At 46.8% G+C, this 19877-nt stretch overlaps 1 protein-coding gene across 1 annotated transcript; it reads left to right on the plus strand.

Moving 5' to 3' along the window:
- The first annotated feature begins 1350 nt into the window (after nucleotides 1-1350).
- Nucleotides 1351-17938, plus strand: MEDAG (mesenteric estrogen dependent adipogenesis). The gene is made up of 5 exons (XM_045978146.1): nucleotides 1351-1867; nucleotides 11655-11764; nucleotides 14502-14614; nucleotides 15041-15326; nucleotides 16717-17938. The coding sequence occupies exons 1-5, from the start codon at nucleotides 1590-1592 to the stop codon at nucleotides 16839-16841; spliced, it is 912 nt and encodes a 303-aa protein (XP_045834102.1). The 5' UTR covers nucleotides 1351-1589; the 3' UTR covers nucleotides 16842-17938.
- The last annotated feature ends 1939 nt before the right edge of the window (nucleotides 17939-19877 follow it).

The following is a 19877-nucleotide window of genomic DNA, read 5'->3' on the forward strand; positions in this document are numbered from 1 at the left end:
CTGTCCCTGTGACCACAGCCCCGGCCTCTGGGTATTGCCTAGAGTCTCAGACACTTCACCACTATCCTCTGCGTAGTGGTCCTCGGGCTTCACTTTGTGAGCCAAGGCCCCTGGATGCTTGTTTCACGGGCACATTCCTCCATCCTCCCCACAAAAAAGACTCCTTCAGTCGTGGTCCATGCATCTTGGGTGAAAGATTTGTTCAGAGAGAATCAGCAATGGGGACTGATCCTGGGGCAAAGGGACCCATGTCTGGAGAAGGGAGTGAACGGAGTGCATTTATATTCTGGGACTGCAACAAGCTAGGACAGAAAGGCTCTTCATTCAACTTGATTAAACCTATGCGGGGGTCCATGCTGGGTGCACATGAAGACGAACTGAAAGTATCCTTGAAGTTCTAGTTAACTTTTAGGATCCAATTTTGTGTCTTGAATTACTGTACTTCAGGCTCCCCACAACTGGGCTGACTTGTCCCCTGGGAAGTCCAGGCTTATCCTCAGCAGAGCCTTTCACTCAGTGCATGACAATTGCTGAAATGTGGTGTACCCTCTAGCAACCACACTGTAAAGTTAGCCAAGCACAGGGGCTGTGCTCATCCATCCTAGTCCGCTCCTAGAAGGTTATTTGGGAAACAGCTGTTTAACTACATTGAATGAAATAGTCCTTTCATACCTCAGGCGACCGAGCACATTCAGTATGTCCACGGAATGAGCACACAGCTGGCGCTCCAGCATCTCTAGACTGACTCAACAAACAAACCGACCCCGGGGCCTCTGGGGCCTCGGGAGCTCAGCCTACTGCGGAGGCGGAGGCGAAGAGGCAGGAATGTCAGGTCCTTTCCGTGGTCCCCAGGACTCTGTGCCCTGAGGCCGGTGCTGCACGTGCAAGAGGAGCAAGCCGAAGCCAGGAGATGAAATCCACGGCGGATTTATGAAGGATTTATGCAAAAGGTCCATGATGATCGGTGGAATTTCCACATGGAAAGGGATCCAGGGAGAGGAGCGAAAATGCAGAGTATGGTGTGGAGGGGGGAAAAAGGAAGAAACGTTAAGAAAACAAGCTGAGAGGCCATGGTGGGTAACTGACTCCACGTCGGGGTCGGCCTGGGAGCGGAGGTCAGAAGTCAGCACCCGCCCCGCCCGCAGACCCCGGCCCCCTCTCCCCGCCCCAGGCAGGGAGATCCAGGGAGAGGGAGGCGCGGGGTCTCGCGCGCGGCTCTTTGGTCCCCTCTCCCCTGAACCCCCGGGCCGTCCGTCCCACCCCGGCCTCCGCGGTGTCGGCCAGGCCGGGGGCGGGCCTGGCTCCGGGTGGGGAGCAGCGGACCCGAGGGGGATGAGTAACTCTCGGCGGCGAGCAGGCGCGGCCGGCGGGGAGCCTGCCAAGTTCCAGCCCGACGCGAGCTCGGCCCGCAGCGTCCGGGGTCGTGCCCGAGGCCCGGGAGGGGCGGGCGGCCGCACCCAGGGCGGATAAAAGGGCTGCGCGGCGCGGGCCCGGCTTTCTCCACGCCGGGCCTGCGTCGCGCTGCTCGCGGGCGGGCGCCTGACGCCGGAGCCGGGTGAGCGAGGCGTGTGGGCACCGCGGGCAGGGCCATGGCTGAGGTGGCGAGCGCGCCGGCCACTAGGCCGAGCCTGACCTCCATCTCGTCGGGGGAGCTGCGCAGCCTATGGACGTGCGACTGCGAGCTGGCCCTGCTGCCGCTGGCCCAGCTGCTGCGCCTGCAGCCCAGCGCCTTCCAGCTGCGCGGCGACCAGCTCGTGGTGCCCGGCCCCGGGGGACCCGCGGCGGCGCGCGGGGGCTTCAACGTCTTCGGCGACGGCCGCGTGCGCCTCGACGGGCAGCTCTACCGCCTCAGCAGCTACATCAAGAGGTGGGTGGCCTCGCTGGGTCCCGCAGAGGCCTCCACCCTGCTGTCGTCCCGGGAGCCCGGGGACCCCTCACTCCCTCTGAGTACCCCTTCCCGGACTCCTCTTCCTCTCTTTCGTGACACTTCTAGGTTTCCCTCATTGCTAACGTCACCTGGAGGTGCACAGATCCCCTAGTCCTGGCCTTTTCTGCCCTTTGCCTTGGCATCTTTCAGCTGCCGCTTGAAGCCGCCCAAAAGGGCATCAGGGAAGGCGCATGCTGTAGAGCTGGGTGGGGAGCTCGTAACTGGCGAGTGCTTCTCCCTTTCTGGCTCCTTAACTGGGTCAGATGAGCTCAGATGGAGACACACCCTTCAGGGGGTATTTGCAGAGGAGTCTCATGCCCTGGCTTTGGATTTGTGGGGAGGGGAGAGGCTGCTCAATTCTGTGTACTCCTGGCTTCATCCAGGGAGGAGACCCCCTGGAAAAGCCGGCAAAAGTTCAAAATCTCCCATCTCTGGCCTGCCTTAGTTTTCAAAAAGAAAGAAACCGTGGCTGAGAAAGGAACAAAGCCCGGAATGAAGTCCAACCCCGGCCGTGTAGGCTGTGATGTGGGCTGGCGAATTCTGGGAAAATCGGTGCAAATGAGTGTAGCTTCCAGGATCCTGGCGCAGAGCTGGGCCCGAACTTAATTTGATGGCGAGTGCCCAGGACGCTTAGCTGTTGTGGCCAAAGTGTCTGAAGCATTTCTTAGCAAACTTGCAGTCAGCAGGCTGCAGTCCATCTGAAACAGGCTTTGATCGTCATGGGATAGAGGAGGGAGCTTCATGCTTGATTCTACATAGTCTCATGCCTTCCAGAGGTCATCCTGTACTTGCGCGTGTACGTGTGTGGGGGTGGGGGCGGGGTCTTCCACTTGTGCGGCGGAACTGAGTTTCGGGAAACAGGCAGCGCAGCCTAGATTTTGAATCAGAGATGCGTAAGCTGGCGAGCTATGAAGATATAAAGCCTTCGCTACTGGGAACGACAGCAGCGCTGTGGCACCCGGTGGGTGGGACGGAACCAAGAAGGGCAAGCAAACAACGTGAGATATTTAAAATGCCTTCATCAAAGCTGCTGGGGAAAACGTTGCTTTTCCACACAAAGATAGTGAGGGCTTTGAATGCCTGAAAACTGTTCTGCAGCAAGAATTTCTCCCTTTCTTAGTGAACTGAATATTCTAACCCATAAGCAGGAGACGATGGGAGGAACTGAGTTAGAAATCATACTTGCAAAGATGAAAAAAAAAAGGTAACCATTGTATTTGAGCACAGAGTATGAAAGATTAAAATGTCCAAAATTAATTGAAACCATAGGTTAGACTTTTGACAGAGCCAGTTCCCTCAATCTTACCAAGCAGTGCGGCAAAATTTAAAACGATGTCGAAGTCTGGTAATTAAACCCTTGCTTTGAACACAAAAGACGATTAAACAGCAGTGGTCTCCTGGAAGTTTAGAGTCCAAAATAAATAATGACCAGACCAGAATGCAGAGAGGATGCAACAACAAGGTTCGCATTGTCCAAGCAGTTGAGGGAGGGCCTGCGGACACTGGGACAGAGCAAGGAAGGTCTGAGAATAATTTGGGTGATCGAAGGAACTATCTGCATTTCTCTCAGGGGACATGCGATGGCAGGCGAAGTAGATTTTTAGAGGTGGGTGTGCAGTCCTGAAGGACAAACCTGATCTAGATGGAGAGAGCCTTCTAGAAAGGGGGGGGGGGGACTGGGTTGTGGATAGCAGTGAGAGGTTTTTTCTTCATAGAGCAGAAAGTGGGCGCACAGTCAGAATGCAGACATCGAAGTTGCCTCCTCAGATCTGCCAGATTTACCCCGTTGTCTTTGGCTTTGGGGATAGCATACAGCTTCCTCTCTCAGAACATTACTCCAAAACAGTGATTCATTCCCTCCGTCCCTCCCCCCTTCTCTTCCCTTCTCCCTTCCTTCCTTCCTTCCTTCCTTCTTTCCTTCTATAAGATTTAGCCAGTTTTACTAAAGAAAAACTGCATAATTTACTTCTTACGTGTCTGTTCTGGCACAATTCTAAAGATCACAGAATCACCTGGATCAATGATAGCTAGCGTGCACCTTTTCTCTCTGCATGCTATGCCCCGTTCAGGACTATTGCCACTGCACGCTGGACAGCAGTTTTGGCCAACAGGACATAGTACTCTCTTCCCAACTTCCTCAAGGTTGGGCAGTGTTGTTCAGGATGATCAGTTTCAAACAGTTTTGCCTTGCCAACCATCACAGTCGGCTTGTACTCCAGCACGTACGTCCCACTTTTCATGTCCAGTCAGGACCTAGAGTTGATGGACTCCAGCAATGTATTTTTTCATCTTTTCTGGGGCTGCCCTATTCCTACCTTAGGTGTGGGATGGCCTCCAACCAAGAAGAGCTGCCAAGATGGCCAGGGAATGAGAAAGGCAAGCAATGATTCTTAATCATTTTAGACTAATAGAGCTCCTGAGAATTTATGAAGATCATCTCCCCAGAGGGGTATGTGTGTGTGTGTGTGTGTGTGTGTGTGTGTGTGTGTAAGCTTGGATTTCCTTTCTGAGGCCTCCACACCCTGCGCTGTGTCTTTCATGAGGTGCTTTCCTCAGGAAAAGGCTTAGGGCTACTTACCCTGACATTCCTGTGATTCACTTATTCAGACAATAGGAGGATGACAACAAGAGGACGGCTCAGCTTACTTGGGTGTGTCTTCTGATACTTGAACTGAAATCCGTGCCCACTAAATACACCTGAGGGAAGCTGGGGTGAAGGGGGCAGGTTTAAGGATGGCCACTGGGGCTGTAGAGCTCCTGAGAGCCTTCTTGAAAAATCTTTTCCAAATGAGGGGGGATGAATGGTAAAATCTTCCTTGTTATTATTATTATTTTTTTTTTCTTTCAAGCTCAGAATTTCCATCTGTGTTGCGAACAAAACCTCCTTGGGCTACCAGGTGTAAATAACCACTAACACACACACTTTTTTGGTTTTGTTTTTCCTGTAACGTGATGCAGTGTCTTAGTGAGATTTAGTGGCATGTGTTTGGTAAAGAGGAACGCCATCCTTCTTTTCAGAGGTCCCTGAGCACGAGCGAGGCTGTTTGGGTGATACACAGAAGTGTGTCGCAATGATGGCGGCTGCCGATGGTCGCTGGGCATCAGGAACAGCGCAAAGTCTCTCACAACTCTCACCTCACAAAAACTTGCACAGTTGGCACCATTGGTGTCTTCCTTCTTTTTCCAGGTGAGGAAATTAGAACTCGGGGAGATCAAACAACTTACCTTATCCAGGGGCCGGTGGGTCCTAGAACCAGGTCTTCCATGTCGCCTTGGCCCACTGGAAGCCTCTGCTCTCAGCCAGCTCCCGCGAAGCTGAAAGGATTCTGGCTTCCCCGAGACAGCAACAGCTTTTCCAGAGTCTCCTGAACCGGCAAATAAATAACTGGGATTACAGCAGACGGTACATCTCTTATCTAATCAGGCAAAACGGGGAAGTAAATCTGGTGGCCTTGAGGAGGCCACTGGAAGCAGAGATGTGAGCTGCTCCTGGCCGTAGGCGACCAGCTGTTAGGTGGTGATGGGGACACCCATCTGGAGGTCAGCCACCTGGGGCGGGGGTTGCTGGGGGCGGTGGGGAGATGCATGGGCCCAGGTGGGGAGGAGTTAGGGCTGGGGCCTGGGGAGGTCTTGCCCTATCTGCTCCAGGAATTAGCGGGCTGTGTCTGTGTGCCCAGGCTAACCTCTCTGAGGCAACCCTGACTGGAAGCAGGAGGCCTAGACACAATCGAGACCCCATTTGCTATGTGCAGCCCTCAGGGTCTCCTGTTGTGTCCTTGTGTCTGCTCCTTTGCCTTGATCTCCATGTCTGAGTTTCAGATTTGGCTACCTGCCCGGGACAACAGCCCCTCCCTAGGATGTATAATGCTAGTGATGAAATCATCGTGTGTTGAGCTATGATTTGTATGAGATGATGTCTAGAATCGGTGTGGATGAGCATGGGGGTCAGGACCAGATTGCCTTGGTTGGAATCCTGTTTCTGCAGCTTAGCAGCTGGGGGACTTGGGAGATGTCTTCATCTCTATGACCCCATCTCCTCAGTGTATGATGGAAATAATAGTACCAACAGCCTTATAGTGTAGTTCAGAATTTAAACTCATAAGGTCCTTTAAGCAGTTACTAGCACGTACTGATCACTGGACACCCGTTAACCTGTAATATTATTAAGCAGTCCCATAAACCAAGCGCCTCACACACATTATCCAATCAGTTAGCTTCCTGATGGAGTGCCTTTTGTTAGCCAGATTTTATAGGTGAGGAAACTAATCTCAGCAAAGCTAAAAAAAGCTTGCTGGAGTCACAGAGATAGACGGAACCCAGATCTGATGATTCAAAAGCCACGGGCCTTTACTGCCTTCTTTCCTCAGGAGTCCTGTTCTGGACCTCCAGCCACATGCTGGTCCCCTTCTTACTCTCAGCTCACCTGGGCCTTGACAGATGGCCATCTGCAGGCCCAAGTGAGGCCACCCCACAGTCCCTGAGGCTCCGCTAACCCGGGACTCTTGCTGGGGATGCCTTCTTCCTGCTTTGGCCCACCCGGTGGTGGGACCTTTGTCCTGACAGAACCATCCATCTTATCTGTCTCAGCTCAGGAAATGGTTCTCAACTCCCAACCCCTCCTGCTTTGCTCTTTCATATTTAAATAACCAGAATATAAGCCAGTGTCTCTGGGACCCCTGAATGCAGAGAGCTCTGCATTTCTCTGGCATTTGTACGTTTGAGTCATTAACTTGTTTGTAAGCCTCTTAATGGCAGGTTTCACGGTCTTCGATCAGTGGTTCTCAAACTTGAAATAAGCACGCCGTTCTCCTGGGGAGCTTATTAAAACACAGTGTGTGGGTTGAATAAAACGGGGGGAGGAGCCAGGACTCCGTAGTCTCCCCAGCTCCTCCGTGATACCACTGCCCAGGGATCATGCTTTCAGCAACGAGGTTTTACCAGTCTATCATCTTATACTGAAATGGTGCATTTTCTCATGTCTTTCTAATAGACTAGATGCTCCTCGAAAGCCAGGCTATTTCCTTTTGTTTTTTTGTGTCCCCAGTGCCCAGCACACGTGCTTCATGTCTATTGCTTGAATAAATGGAAGCATAAATACATCATTTCTGCCCCAGGACGGGGGGCATGTACTGAGCATCAATAATGAATGAATGAATCAGTAGATGAACGTGTGTGTCCTTGTTTCAAATCACCAGAGAGTAGAGTGATAAATCAGAAAATTTTGCTTCTGTAATGTAGAGCTGGGGCAGAAGGAGGGGAGGAAGTGAGAGAAAAAGAGCCGTCAGACAGCTCAGGCTGAGGCCCCATGTAAAGCTGTCACGTTAACACTGGAAACACAGCAGGTTCATCCTGCTTGCTCCCAAGGGCAAAGTGCTTTTGCTTAGCGTCACAGCAAAGGATTAGGAAAGCTATAAGCTATTTCTGGGCCTTCTACACAAGGACTGTTCCACATGCGTTCCTCCTTTCCTGGGCTCCACGCTCCATATTTTTTTAAATGAACACACACCCAGAGACACACATGCGCACACACATACACGCCCTCAGACAGAAGCCACGGGTTTGAATTCTCATTGACCTCTGCACACTAAATTGCCAGAGCCGAGGGAAATTTGGTGCAGCTTTGCAGATTGTGCCAGAAATGATGTGGAACCTGGAGGAGCCTTCAGAGAAAGTAGGTATCTCAGAGGGGAATGATCTGATCTCTCAGACACTCTGGATTTGCTAGAAGCAAAAATACAGCTTCTTTCTTGGTCTCATCTTCCAGACATTGCTTTCGTTAAGCTTTGCGTTGGCCTTCCGAACTGAAAAAGCGAGGAAGAAATTGGAGCAAGGAAGGAGAAATTCTTGCTCATGTATTTTTCAGATGCTCCTGTTGTCCTTTCTCCTGGTCACTCAGATGAACACAGCCCTGTGTGTGTGTCATGAGTCTGTAGAACTTCACCCTACGGCCAGCAGAACTGGCCGGGATTAAAGACACTAACCATGTTTGTTGAGCAGCTACTATGGACCCAAGTACAAATGTCTTTATTACTTGTGCTGCCTTGAATCCTCTCCAGAAGGAGATCTTGTTATAGCCCTTCTACAGATGAAGGCACAGGTTCAGGTGGGTGAAGTAATACATTCAAGATCACAGTGATCTTGTGATCTTGTGGTTCTGCAGCTGAGTTTATACAGTCAGTTGGGGCATGAATTAGATCTTCTTATTTCAAATCATTAAACATCGCATCCCATTGGTCTGCTTTTCAATCTCTGGACTGAAACCAGGCATAAGAAGTTTCAGCCTAGAAGCATTTTGGGGCCAGGGTAAAAGCAACAAAGACATGAGAGTTTCAAGGAGCTGCCTTAAACCCTTTGCTTTTCATCCTCAATAACTTTGGCAAATGTAATAAACATCCAGCACCCAAGAAGCAGTATTTGCATCAGTAATTCAGAAATCTGCATGATTAAAGATGAAATAACTAGTCCCTAAAGTAATCTGGTAAGGCTTATCTTAAAACAAAGCCAGTGATTCAACGTCAGATATTTAAATACCTAGGAGACTTCACAACCAGGTTCTCAGTCTTTTTGTATTTTAGTGACTTATGTATCCAAATTTTGTAACGGTGAATTCCAAAGGAATGCTTACATTTGTTAATTTCACTGGACTTCGAAGGGGTTTAACAATTGTACCATCACTGGGAGGCTGGGAATGATGAATTAAGAAGGTATTTCTTATTTCTGACCCGGTTTAAATAGAGAGTTCATTAAGTAGGGATCTTGCTACAATCTCTTGTCTGTAAATTCTGTTACAGAGCTCTCACATAAATAGCAGCATTTTCACACATCTGTGGCGTCCTGATAACTGACATGCTCTGTGGTGATGTTTACAGCCCCGTTAAGATCCTAAAAATGCCTCTAAATCATCCAAGGGAGATTAAATTATGTTGAGCATAGTTTTATTATTCAGGGCATCTTATTAAATTCAGACTCCAGAAAGGATGACTCATGTATAGGTTATGCATTAAACTCAGTGTGCGGCTATCTGGAAGGCCCTCCCCCACACCTCGCCTGGCCTGGTCCCCCTTCTCTGATCATGAGAAACAACAACTCTTGGAGCCCCAAAGCATTCCACAAAACCTTCCACAGTATTCTAGGGAAAACTGATTATTTTCCCAATCAGTGGTCATTCTAAATTGAGATTTTCATGTAAGCTGTTGGCTCTCCAGTATAAAACCGATGGTCCCTCCAACTGGATGTTGACTGCTCTTGCAGGCAGAGGCAAGTACACGCTGTCATTTGCCGCATCAGAATAGTAACTGGGATGGCGGATTTTCCAGACGCACCGTATGTCCGTGCCGTGCACATGCCCTAGAGAATGACACTCAGACCCCGAATATTGAGAGAGCAGAGGAGTCACCCCGAGGAAAATAAGAAATGTTTAAAATGGCTATAAATTAACTCTGTGGTCTACAATCTAGGAGAATATGCAAATCGGCCTTGGGTGGCTCACAGGGGCTGCCTGACTCCGCCCCAGCACCAGGCATAAATCTTGCGGAGGTTGACTCCAGTCGGACTTGTCCTTTCCTTCTGTGGTTCCAAGGGTTGTCTTCCTCTTCTCCTCCTCGGCGCCTCTCCCTACAACCCTGCAACCGCAGACCTCACTGACTCCGCAGCCTCTGCCAGGCCACGCTTGCCTGCCCGTGGCAGGTCCTGGGCAGTGGAAGAGATGATGGCAGAGGGGCTGGGAGGACACAGGGAACCCCTGTACTCCCACCCGCTATCCCAGCCCCACCTCACAGGCCCTGAGCCCCTCTGGTGTGATAAAGCACGTGTGATGCCTGTCTGGTGCCCAGCACATTATCCGTGACCGGCGAATGCTGTTTGAATGAATGAATGAGAGCGAATGAACTCTGCAAATGGTAATCCCCCTTTCTCCCTGCTTCTCTTTTGCTCCCTTTCTTTAGTGCCTTTTGGCTGTTGGCCAATTAGGACAAAAGAATGGGAACATTCTCTCCCTGCTGATAAGGAACACTAGGGCCTCTCTCTCTTTCGGGTGCCCCATCTCTCCCATTCTCGCTGGGCACTTTGTTGCTCAGGTGAGGACGAGGGCAGGAGAGGAACCACAGAAGGACCATACAAGATCCCTGGTCTGCATTATCTTCCGCAGTCTGTTACCTTGTCATTTCCGCTGGTCCCCACCCCTTACCCCAGACTCCAACCCTCCTCACCCTACTCCTGAGTGTTAACACCTGCACACCCCTCCCTCCCTGGGAGCACGGCCACCCTGCATCCCCTTCTCCACCCCAGGACGAGCCCCCTGGCCACCCCCAGTGCCTCTGGCATGGGAAACGGAGACTACATTAAAAGCCTGGCGAAATACAAGGCAGGAAGCTTTTCAGAGGCTCCATCAGGGGTCAGGTTTTAAAAGCTCTCGAAATCAGGTCTGACAATCCCAGGGAAAAAGATAATGATACAGATTTCTAAGAAACCAAGCTGGGAGACAGACAAGCCGAAGCTGTGTTTTTCTGCCTTGGGGGTAGATATTCTCCCACGTGCTCGCAAACCATGCCCCGCCAGGTCTCGTGGGCCAGCCCCTCCGAGCGGGTTGTGGGAAGTGGGATGGGGCGGGAGGCTGAGAGGACTGCACGGCCGCAGCTCCCTGCAGTGGAGATCCCTCCAAGGCTGTGATTTTCTTGTCAGGCACTGGACAGACAACAAGCCAGAGAGAAACACTCGAGCTGTCTCTCCCCGTGACTAACACACGGCAGCACAACAAAGGCGGCCCATGCTGTCAGCCGGGGCAGCCGTTCACTCCGTTCCCTCCGTGCAGATGCACGCAGCTGTGCCTGTCAATGGGGAACCAGGTCTGTGTCGAAGCGGGATTGTGTGTGGCAGGTGCACCCTCCTGCCTGCTGGAGGCCACGCCACCTGCCGCATCCATGTGCTCTGTGAGCTTGGGTGTGGACGGGAAATGAGCCATCTTCTAGAGGGAAGCTGATGTGTGTCTTCTTATCAACAAGGCAGGTAGAAACACTACGTGGAAAGTTTGTAGAATAGGGGGAGGAAGCTGGCATGCTGGACGGCAGAGTCAAAATGCGAAAAAGTACTCCCCAGGCTGGAATAATGTATGAAAACCAAGGAGGCTAAATTGAATAGGGTCATGGCCAGAAGTCCAACATTAGTGTGGTCTTTTTTTTTTCTTTACCTTCATTGCACAAAGCTCAGGATTAGGGAGATATGAATTAGTTCATAGGAATATCGGTTGATTGTGTAATCTCTGGAGGGGCTGGGATCTTGTCTTGGGATTAAAGAAGGGAAGAGGGCAGGAGAAGAAAAGGAAAATGTCAGACCCACCAGTTTGGCAGGATGACTGAAGACCCAGTTTATCTCACTAGAGTGTAATTCGTCTTCAATCTGGAGAGACACAGAGCTCTTATTGCTTCGAATTAACTCTTCTAGCCCAAAAGGTAGATGGTACTGGCCATCATCTTGTGAGGACTTCCCCTGAGAGCCAAGCATTGGGGCCAGGCCACCCCAGAGACCACAGCCACCTTCGGGTTGTGTCTCAATCTCTCATCTGACTAGGGAGGGGATTTATTTATATGGCGCAAAATATGACTGCCTCCATAGGACACATTTTAGGGGACTTCCCTCATGAGGTCTGTGGATGTGACAGGCGCCTGTCCTGGACAGGATATCCCCTGGAGGGAGGATATTACATTTGCAATTATCTCTGCTTTTTTCATAGATATGTGGAACTGACCAACTACTGTGATTATAAAGATTACAGGGAAACTATACTGAGCAAACCAATGATGTTCTTTGTTAATGTACTGACCAAAAAAGACACCTCAAAAGGTAGGTATATAAATATTTTTGGTTGGATTCTGCCTCTTGGGGCTGTGGGCTGTGTCACGTTAATGAGGTAGAAGTTGTGCATGGACTAAGCAGGTGAGTGTCAGCTGTGACAAGGGTTAGCAGTCTGGAGTGTTAGACCATCTAAAGGACGGCACAAGACTGCAGAACCTCTAAGTGATCTGAGGGCAGAAGCCATCTGTCTCCGGGTTTTGTCTTAACTTCCTGTCTAGGCAGGAAGTGCTATGGGTTCCGAGGCTGCAGGGTTTGAAAAAATGGCTGGGATGATAGTGATGATCTGTAATATTGTGCATCACATACCAAATGCTTACACATATGAGGCATGCTCTCGTATTACCAATTGACACAACAACTCTGTAGGGCTTTCATTCAAATGGGAACACTTTTGAGCATGAAAGAAGGTACTCTTAATTATGCTGGGACTGAGGTATAAACAGGCACTGACCCAGGGGAATTAGGATGCTTAGTCATTCTACCTATGAGGTGCTTATACCCATTTTATAGATAAGGAAACTAAGGTAAAGAAATAAATAGCAATTGTAGATGCTTTTATGTTTTATGCTATGGCCTTCACATTTCAATTTTAGGGGTATCTCTTTATTGTTTCTTCTAAGAAATCAGATTAACTGCCAACAACTCTATTAACTCTAGCTCCAATATGAAAATATCTGTTTTCCCTTCTTCCTGCTTAGTGTTATGTGGAGAAAGTCACGGGTATCGTGCTCTGTGATAGAGGCAGAATTCCTTAATTCTCCTCCTAAATAGCATTCTTAAACGGAGTCCAAGGTAATAAGAAAAGATCTACAAATTCCAAATAGACTTTCTCAAACATTCATTCTCATTCAGATTCGTGGAGCTGATTCTCTGTTCATTTCATTCAGAATCATTCAGATTCTCTGCTCACTTGATGATTCAGTCACAATGCTCTCTCAGCAGGAGGGGCTGGGAACAGAACACAAGGTAACAAGCCGTGCTTGTTAGAGCATCTGAGCCCCTGATGTTCTTTGGCTTGATGATGACCGGAAACCCCGAGAGTTCTCCAGGATTGTAATTCACAGACATATCAAGTACACCTCCCGCCTGGATTTCACAGGAGGAATCTTAAGAAAGATTAAGAGACCTCTCCATTTTAGCATTTTAATGAAAGTGCAGGGAATGGTACAGGAGGTATTTGTGGATATGCAAGTGGCCTACAAAAGGTACAGAGTTGTATTACAGCTCTGTGGAAGGAGGTACAGAAACCCAGTGCTGTGTGATTGTGAGGAAAGCCATGAACTAAAGAGCTTCTATGATACAGAAGCTTAAGATGGTCAAGTTTAAATTATGAAAATTACAAGTAAGGTAACATGTCTAACCTTGCTGCTAAACTGCACTTTTGTGCAAAGTAGAAAAAAGCCACAAGTGGCTCAACACAATTTTCTAATCCTTTGCAGAAGTTTGTCGTAACAACTATACAAATAGACAATGTCTAAGAACGTCGATGGCATCCTCTCGAGTTGTGCAGTGCACAGCCTGACAACCAGTACAATTGTGAAGTGTGGTAGCCCTTAGTGTCTAATGAACCTAAAGATCTTAGTTTGGTTTGTGTGAAAGTTAATTCGAGGTATCAAATAGCTTGCTTGCTTTGTTTATCTCTGATCTCAAAGAGGACATATTTAAAGTACCTCCCCCCCAAAATGGTAATTTGAGAGAAAGGAAATAGGGGTAGAAAAAATAAGATGAATAGCAAAAGTTAGCTCAAAATATATTCCTCAGGAGTGTAAGACTCATTATTGGTGGACCACAGGTCTGGCTCTCAAAGCCAAGGCAAAATATTCAGTTCTCAAAATCACAGAATAGCTGGTCCACGGCCTTTAGACAGAGAGTGACCATCTATGTTACATGTCTGTCTAGAAAAAAAAGCTTGACTAATAAAGGCCATGAAGCTTGATTCTGGGGACTGGAAAAGTTAAGAAACCGATGGTTTGTAATACTTCAAATTTTCCTCATGAGCAAGCAACCTTCCCTTTGCTTAGATTGTATAGAACCAGATAGAATTAGAAATGAGGAATTAAAAAAAAGGAAAGAAAAAAAATCAAAACACAACCATCAACAACAAAACAGCTGTCTGCTAGGGCAGTGACGTGGTATTATTTAAACAATAGAAAGGACTTCTGCTGGGGACTGTGTTGGGGTGGGGCGTGGAGGGGACTCAAGTCTCAGATTGTCTTGATCCTTCAAACCCTAGACTAGCCCTTTGCATGCCAGGTCTTTGGGAAAGGATGGGAAGAGTTGGGTGATGGTGGGAGAAGGCATGGAGCAGCCTCCTTCTTTGGACTTGGCTGATGTTCTGCTTTGCACATGAGGAAATGTTGGTGAGAGCCAAGTCTGTTTAACTGTCCGGCAAGGCTGTTATGACTTTAGCCCTCCATGCTGGACACATGCCCTGGGACTCTGTTCTCATCTGTGATCATTAGGGAGACAAAGTGCAGTTAGGGGAGCTGATTTTCTAACTGGCTGTTACAGTTTCCCAAAGCTTCCTTCACGTCTACAAAATTCTCAGGAACATTTGTAGAAATCTGGTTAGGCTTTGCAGTGAGGGTCTGAGGGAGCTTCGAGGGAAGTTACAAATGAATAAAATCTCCCAATAAGGTGGGAATCACTGCTGCATCGTATGCTGAGAAGTATGTTTATATCACCCATGCACACTTCTATTTGAATTCTGCTTCCTAATTTCTAGAAAGAACATATGCATTTCTTGTGAACACAAGGCACCCCAAAATAAGAAGACAGATAGAGCAAGGGATGGACATGGTAATCTCCTCAGTGATTGGAGAAAGCTACCGACTTCAGGTAAGCCTTGGTCAATCTGAACCCAGGGCTGCTAACCACATAGAAAGGGGTCTGTGCAGTTCATACAAGGCCTAGTTCCTAGAGCTTAATTATAACCAGACTCATAGGTTTTCTTTTGTTTCATTATCACTACCAATAAAATGAGCTTGGTTTCTAGCAACTGATCTAGAAATAATAAATGTCAATTTGACCACGTAGTTCATGGGCTTCAGATGGCTGGGATGCAAATGCCAAGGTCTGTTTTAAAAAATGAAAGTCAGCCGTTTAAATATATCTGTCATAATGAAAAAGAAATAAGGGGTGTGGTATCTTGGATATTTGGGCCTTTGTTAATTCAACGGTATAATTCCATAGTAATATATAATTCTGTAATATAACATTATAGTTATATCCATGACATTAATTAAATGCTTCTCTCTCTTTCAGTTTGACTTTCAAGAGGCGGTAAAAAATTTTTTCCCTCCAGGAAATGAGGTGGTTAACAGAGAAAATTTGAGCTTTGTATATGAATTCAAAGCTGATGCATTATTTGATTTCTTCTATTGGTTTGGGCTCAGCAATTCCACTGTAAAGGTGAAAGGAAAAGTTCTGAATCTGTCAAGTACAAGTCCAGAAAAGAAGGAGACAATTAAATTATTTCTGGAAAAAATGAGCGAGCCTTTAACCCGAAGGAGCAGTTTCTCTGACCGAAAATTCAGTGTAACTTCCAGAGGTATGTTAAACATTCTCAAGTACCTGAGTAAGGTAGTTAAATTAAAGGGTAGAATAATATCATGGGAGTGGAGAGTCAATTAGCTGAAAAAGAAAGGCCTCTTGATAAAGGGGAAACAGAATATCACATAATTCAGAAAGTAAGAAGCGAAAAATATTTACTACCAAGAAGAAATAGGATGACTTTTCTTTTTAGCCTCCTTAAAGTTTTCTGAAATAGCAGTTAGAGTGCGCAGCATACCCAGAATGTAATTTTAAAATATACTATTCACTGGAATACATAGTACTGCTCATTTAAATATTAACAATAATTTAAGTATTAGGGAGAATGATGCTTTCCTGATGTGCACGTTCAAGGCAACACATGGTGTCAGCTGGGGGGGATCTGTACATGATCAAGATATCTATCTTTAAAACTATTTGAAAGGGTTCTCCAGAATTTATAAGACCACAGAAGAACAAATCTTGAGAATGCTTAACCTAACAGATTTTAATCTATATTTGAAAATCCAGTGCTTCCTCTCTAGGAGCTGGTGAGACTTTTCAGTCGGCTTTCAGCTAAGGCAGATGACATCCATCAAGTCTTGTCTGGATTTGTCTTCTGCTGAGCCCATTCTCCTGTCCCACACTAGTCTGGGCTGGAAAGCAACGTTCTTGAACCATGACTCTTGCAGCTAAATGCAAGAAGAAAAGACACAAAGACAAGCAAAATCATACCCATCTCTATGAGGCTGCAGTTTAAAAAATGTTCAGATGTAAAAAACAGAGTCTTTATTAATTACATTGAATGAAAGTTGCTTTCTTCCAATGTTTATAGCAAAAATGCTTACTTTTCAGTATTTCTTATCCTGGAAGGAGCCCCACCACCCCCCACTCCGGCACATTCGTGCATGCTCTCCCTCACTCTCCTACTCCTTCTTCCTTCCTCTTTCTCCTCTTCCCCTTGCCCCCTCTGTCTCTCTCTCCCTCTTCCTCCTTCATTGTTCACCACGGGTGGCCCAGCCCAGATGCATCTGCTGCCCTGGTGAGCAGGCCAGGCCTGGCCTCTACTGGCTCTCTGCCCTGGTGAATCAGCCCAGCTCTGTCCACTTGGTCAAAACGGACCTTGGCGCTAGGTGACTAGGCCCCACCTGTGGGCCTTTTGTCACAAGTGAGCAAACTCTCTGCATGTCTACTCCGGCCTGCGGAAAAGCACGTGGACCATATCCAGCTGGTAGACAAACAGTCAGAAAAGACTGTTCATCTTTCTGAACTTTTCTGAGGAAGTCAGGAGTCTCCACTAATCATTGAAATGGTGACGTTCTATGCTGTGTGAGTTTTAAGGCACTGTTGTTTTTTGATGTTGCTGTTTTTCCAGTGATGATAGTCATGTGCCTTGTTACTCGTCTCAGGTTCAATAGATGAAGTTTTCAACTGCAATCTGTCACCTAGATCATCGCTGACGGAGGCCCTTTTAGCAGAACTGCCATTTCCGAGCGTTTTGGAATCAGAAGAGACACCCGACCAGTTTATCTGATTGGATTGAACGTGTTGTGGTCGCTGCTACCCGCCGGGCCCGTGCAAGGACAGAAGGCTGAGGGGAGGCGAGAGGCAATGGGAGGCGGACACTTCCACCTGCTTTTCCACCCCTTGCTCCCACAGAAGGCCTCTGCCTTCCATTTCCTGGGTGATGCCCTGGCAGGCCCGATGCAGCTGACTTCAGAATAGGAGGGCTGTGGCCCCATGGCCTGAAGGGGTGTCCTCTCCTTTTAACACTTTTCCAAAAGGGCAGAAGGAGCAGCAGAGTGCCACCACCCTGAATGTTTTGCTTAGTGTCCCAGCTTCCTGGGAGCTCCCCTGGCGGACTTCGAGTGTTAAATCTCCATACTGCGTTAATCAGTCCCTCTGCTTGGGAACCTCCTTGTCTGAAGCCAAACCCATCAAGCAGGTGGTTAGCAGTGCTGTTATCTTGCAAACGTGGCTGGCAAAAAGCCTAGGACATCTTTCACTGGAAGACAAAGAGGTTTCTCATCCTTAGGAGGAACATTCTAGGTAAGGGGTACCCGGTACTCGGTACTCGAGGATTGGCCAGGTTGAGAGGACAGTAACCTTACCACCCACTGCCTGAAATTTGAACTCCCTTGCCGGTCTCTCTCATCAAAGTGGCCTGTGTAGAAAGAGGTCAGGTGATGTGGTATCAAACAGTGACGGGGAAGGATCATGTACAGGGCAGCGTCCTCTATTGGAAGCGCAGTAAGTCAGTTGGGTCCTTTAAATAAGCTTTCAGCTATCCTAACACTAAAAGCAAAATAGAAGAAAGCTATAACATTACCATAATACATTGTTACATCAATACATTTTTCATCTCATAGCTACAATGGAGTTCTTCAAAAAGAAAAAAAATTCTATTTACATATAAAAACCTGCATGAAAGAATCACTACATATGCTTATAATGAGGAAGATTTATGGGTCCTGAGTCTAATTTTTGTATCCTTTTTAAACTTCCTGTATTATCCATTTTGATAGCACTACTGATTGTCCCTTCATTTATATTGATATGTTGGGTACTCTTTTTGTGCAATTAAAACTTTTCTTAGCATTCAACATGGAATCAATTAAATTTGTGACCAAGTGTGTATGTATGTGTGATTTTTCCATTGTGCTTTGCAGGTGGTATATTTGCCTTGTAACTTACTAAATGACAATAAGAATTGTGGCTTTCACAGCTACTTGCTCAAGAAGAGCTTTTTGAAGAACAGGTTTCTGAAGCATTTGGAGAAAAGAAAAAGAATTTGATACTGATCTTTCACAAAAGGGAAAAAAGTTCCTTAATAACAGAAGAGGCTAAACATTTGTTATTCAACTCAGTGCAAAATGAAGAATGTTCACAATAAAATAAGTTTTATACCAATGCAAACAAACCTTAAGTGGATATCAAATATTAAATATTTCCCAAAGGAAATAGGGAATCTGTTCACAAAAGTTGAAAAAGGAGATTTTTAAAAGTAGCTTAACTGAGAAAAACCATCAGTAATCACTCCAAGAATGGACGAAAGATCTGGAAGTTTTCTTTTATAATTAAAACCTTTTCTTTGCATCGAACTAAAACCAATTTTCATTGAATACATTCGCTTATTCAATATTCACTCAGCAAAGTTTTGTGAACCGCTTCTAAGCGAAGGTACCCTGTGCTAATTTGTACGTTAATGCGTGTCACAAAGAAATGCTATTGGGGGTTCTTTAAAATTGGTGAAAAGTATATTGGGACAGATCTTTCTGCGTAAACGAGGTTTCCATCTGGGTATAAATGCAGCCTAATTCGGATATTTCAACAGTTCGAGGTCAATGGAAATCTGTAGGACCGCAATGATCTAGCAATTCCTCCATTCATTCAAGCCATTCATTCAGTCTACAGTCGGACTGAGCCCCTACTCTAAGCAGTGCACGCAGGTGGGTGCTGGCACGTAAACGTGTCTAAAGCACGGACCTTGCTTTCAAGGAGCCTCCAGTCTTAGAAGACAGCTGTGCAAGCTGAGAAGAGCAATTAAAATGAGTGCTACGAGAGAAGTTCAAAAAAGAGAACCTCTGAAACACTTGGGGATCCAGTTTGGGAGGTAAAATTAATGACGTAAAGCTGTAAAACTTGGTTGTAAAACAAATATGTGAGGACGGACTTATCCAAGGGCTTGATTTGTTGAAGCTCTCAGTACAAGAGTCACCTTGGAGGCTATTAATTTATTCCAACAAGAATGCAAATCCAGACACTATCTACAGAGTAAGGGAGGTTTTTTCTCATTACCTCATGGTTATAGTTTGATTTTTGGCTAAAGGATAACATTGCCCCACTTGATTGCCTACCTTAATTATCAGCTCGAATGTGAATGTCTTTTTACTGTTTCAAATCCCCAATCTATCCTCAAAGAGCCAAGTTATGCCCCTATTTAAGAAATTCAAAAGAAAATGCATCCAGTTCTGAAGGGAATTTCTAAAGAATTTCAAAAATGCTTTAAGCAATGGTGGTGTCATTAGAATAAATTATTACTTTGAAGAAGAGAACATTCATTTGGACGGGTAAATGCTGGTTTAACAGATTTGAAAGGAGTGTTCACACTTGATATTCACTACTTGAATACACTTGAAAGGACCAGCACTGTAAAGCATTAGTAATTACCCCGTGGCTGGCCTGGCCCACTTAACCTCTTAAGGGTTCAGAGAAGAGGAACACACAAGAACCAGGGAGGGCAGAGCTGGCCCAGGAGGGAGGAGCCGTTTATATTGGATTGACAAGATTTTGACAAAATCAACAGTCTGGACTTTCTGCTATGGCTTTATTTGGATAAAATGGGAGTAAGTTTGGCGAGTAGCATATTAGAAGCAGGGCTTAGAATCTGCCCCATTAGATTGGATCATCCTAACAAAATAGAGAACATTGTAGAATTTTCTTTTCTGGATCTTTCAGTAAAAGGATAGCCATCATTCTTGACTGCTTAACAACAGCTCCTCTGAGTGGCAGATAGGAATTCAATGACTTCAGAAAGATCTGGACCTGTGATGGTTAATTTTATGTGTCA

Source organism: Meles meles, chromosome 14 (assembly GCF_922984935.1).
Source record: "Meles meles chromosome 14, mMelMel3.1 paternal haplotype, whole genome shotgun sequence".
Taxonomy (NCBI): domain Eukaryota; kingdom Metazoa; phylum Chordata; class Mammalia; order Carnivora; family Mustelidae; genus Meles; species Meles meles.

What these genes read in the sequence shown, in the direction of transcription:
- MEDAG (XM_045978146.1), top strand. Translation starts at nt 1,590, where the DNA reads ATGGCTGAGGTGGCGAGCGCGCCGGCCACTAGGCCGAGCCTGACCTCC. An exon ending in CAAAAAAGACACCTCAAAAG is followed by an intron (nt 11,765 to 14,501) that starts GTAGGTATATAA and finishes CCTAATTTCTAG; the next exon opens with AAAGAACATATGCATTTCTT. An exon ending in ATTCAGTGTAACTTCCAGAG is followed by an intron (nt 15,327 to 16,716) that starts GTATGTTAAACA and finishes TACTCGTCTCAG; the next exon opens with GTTCAATAGATGAAGTTTTC.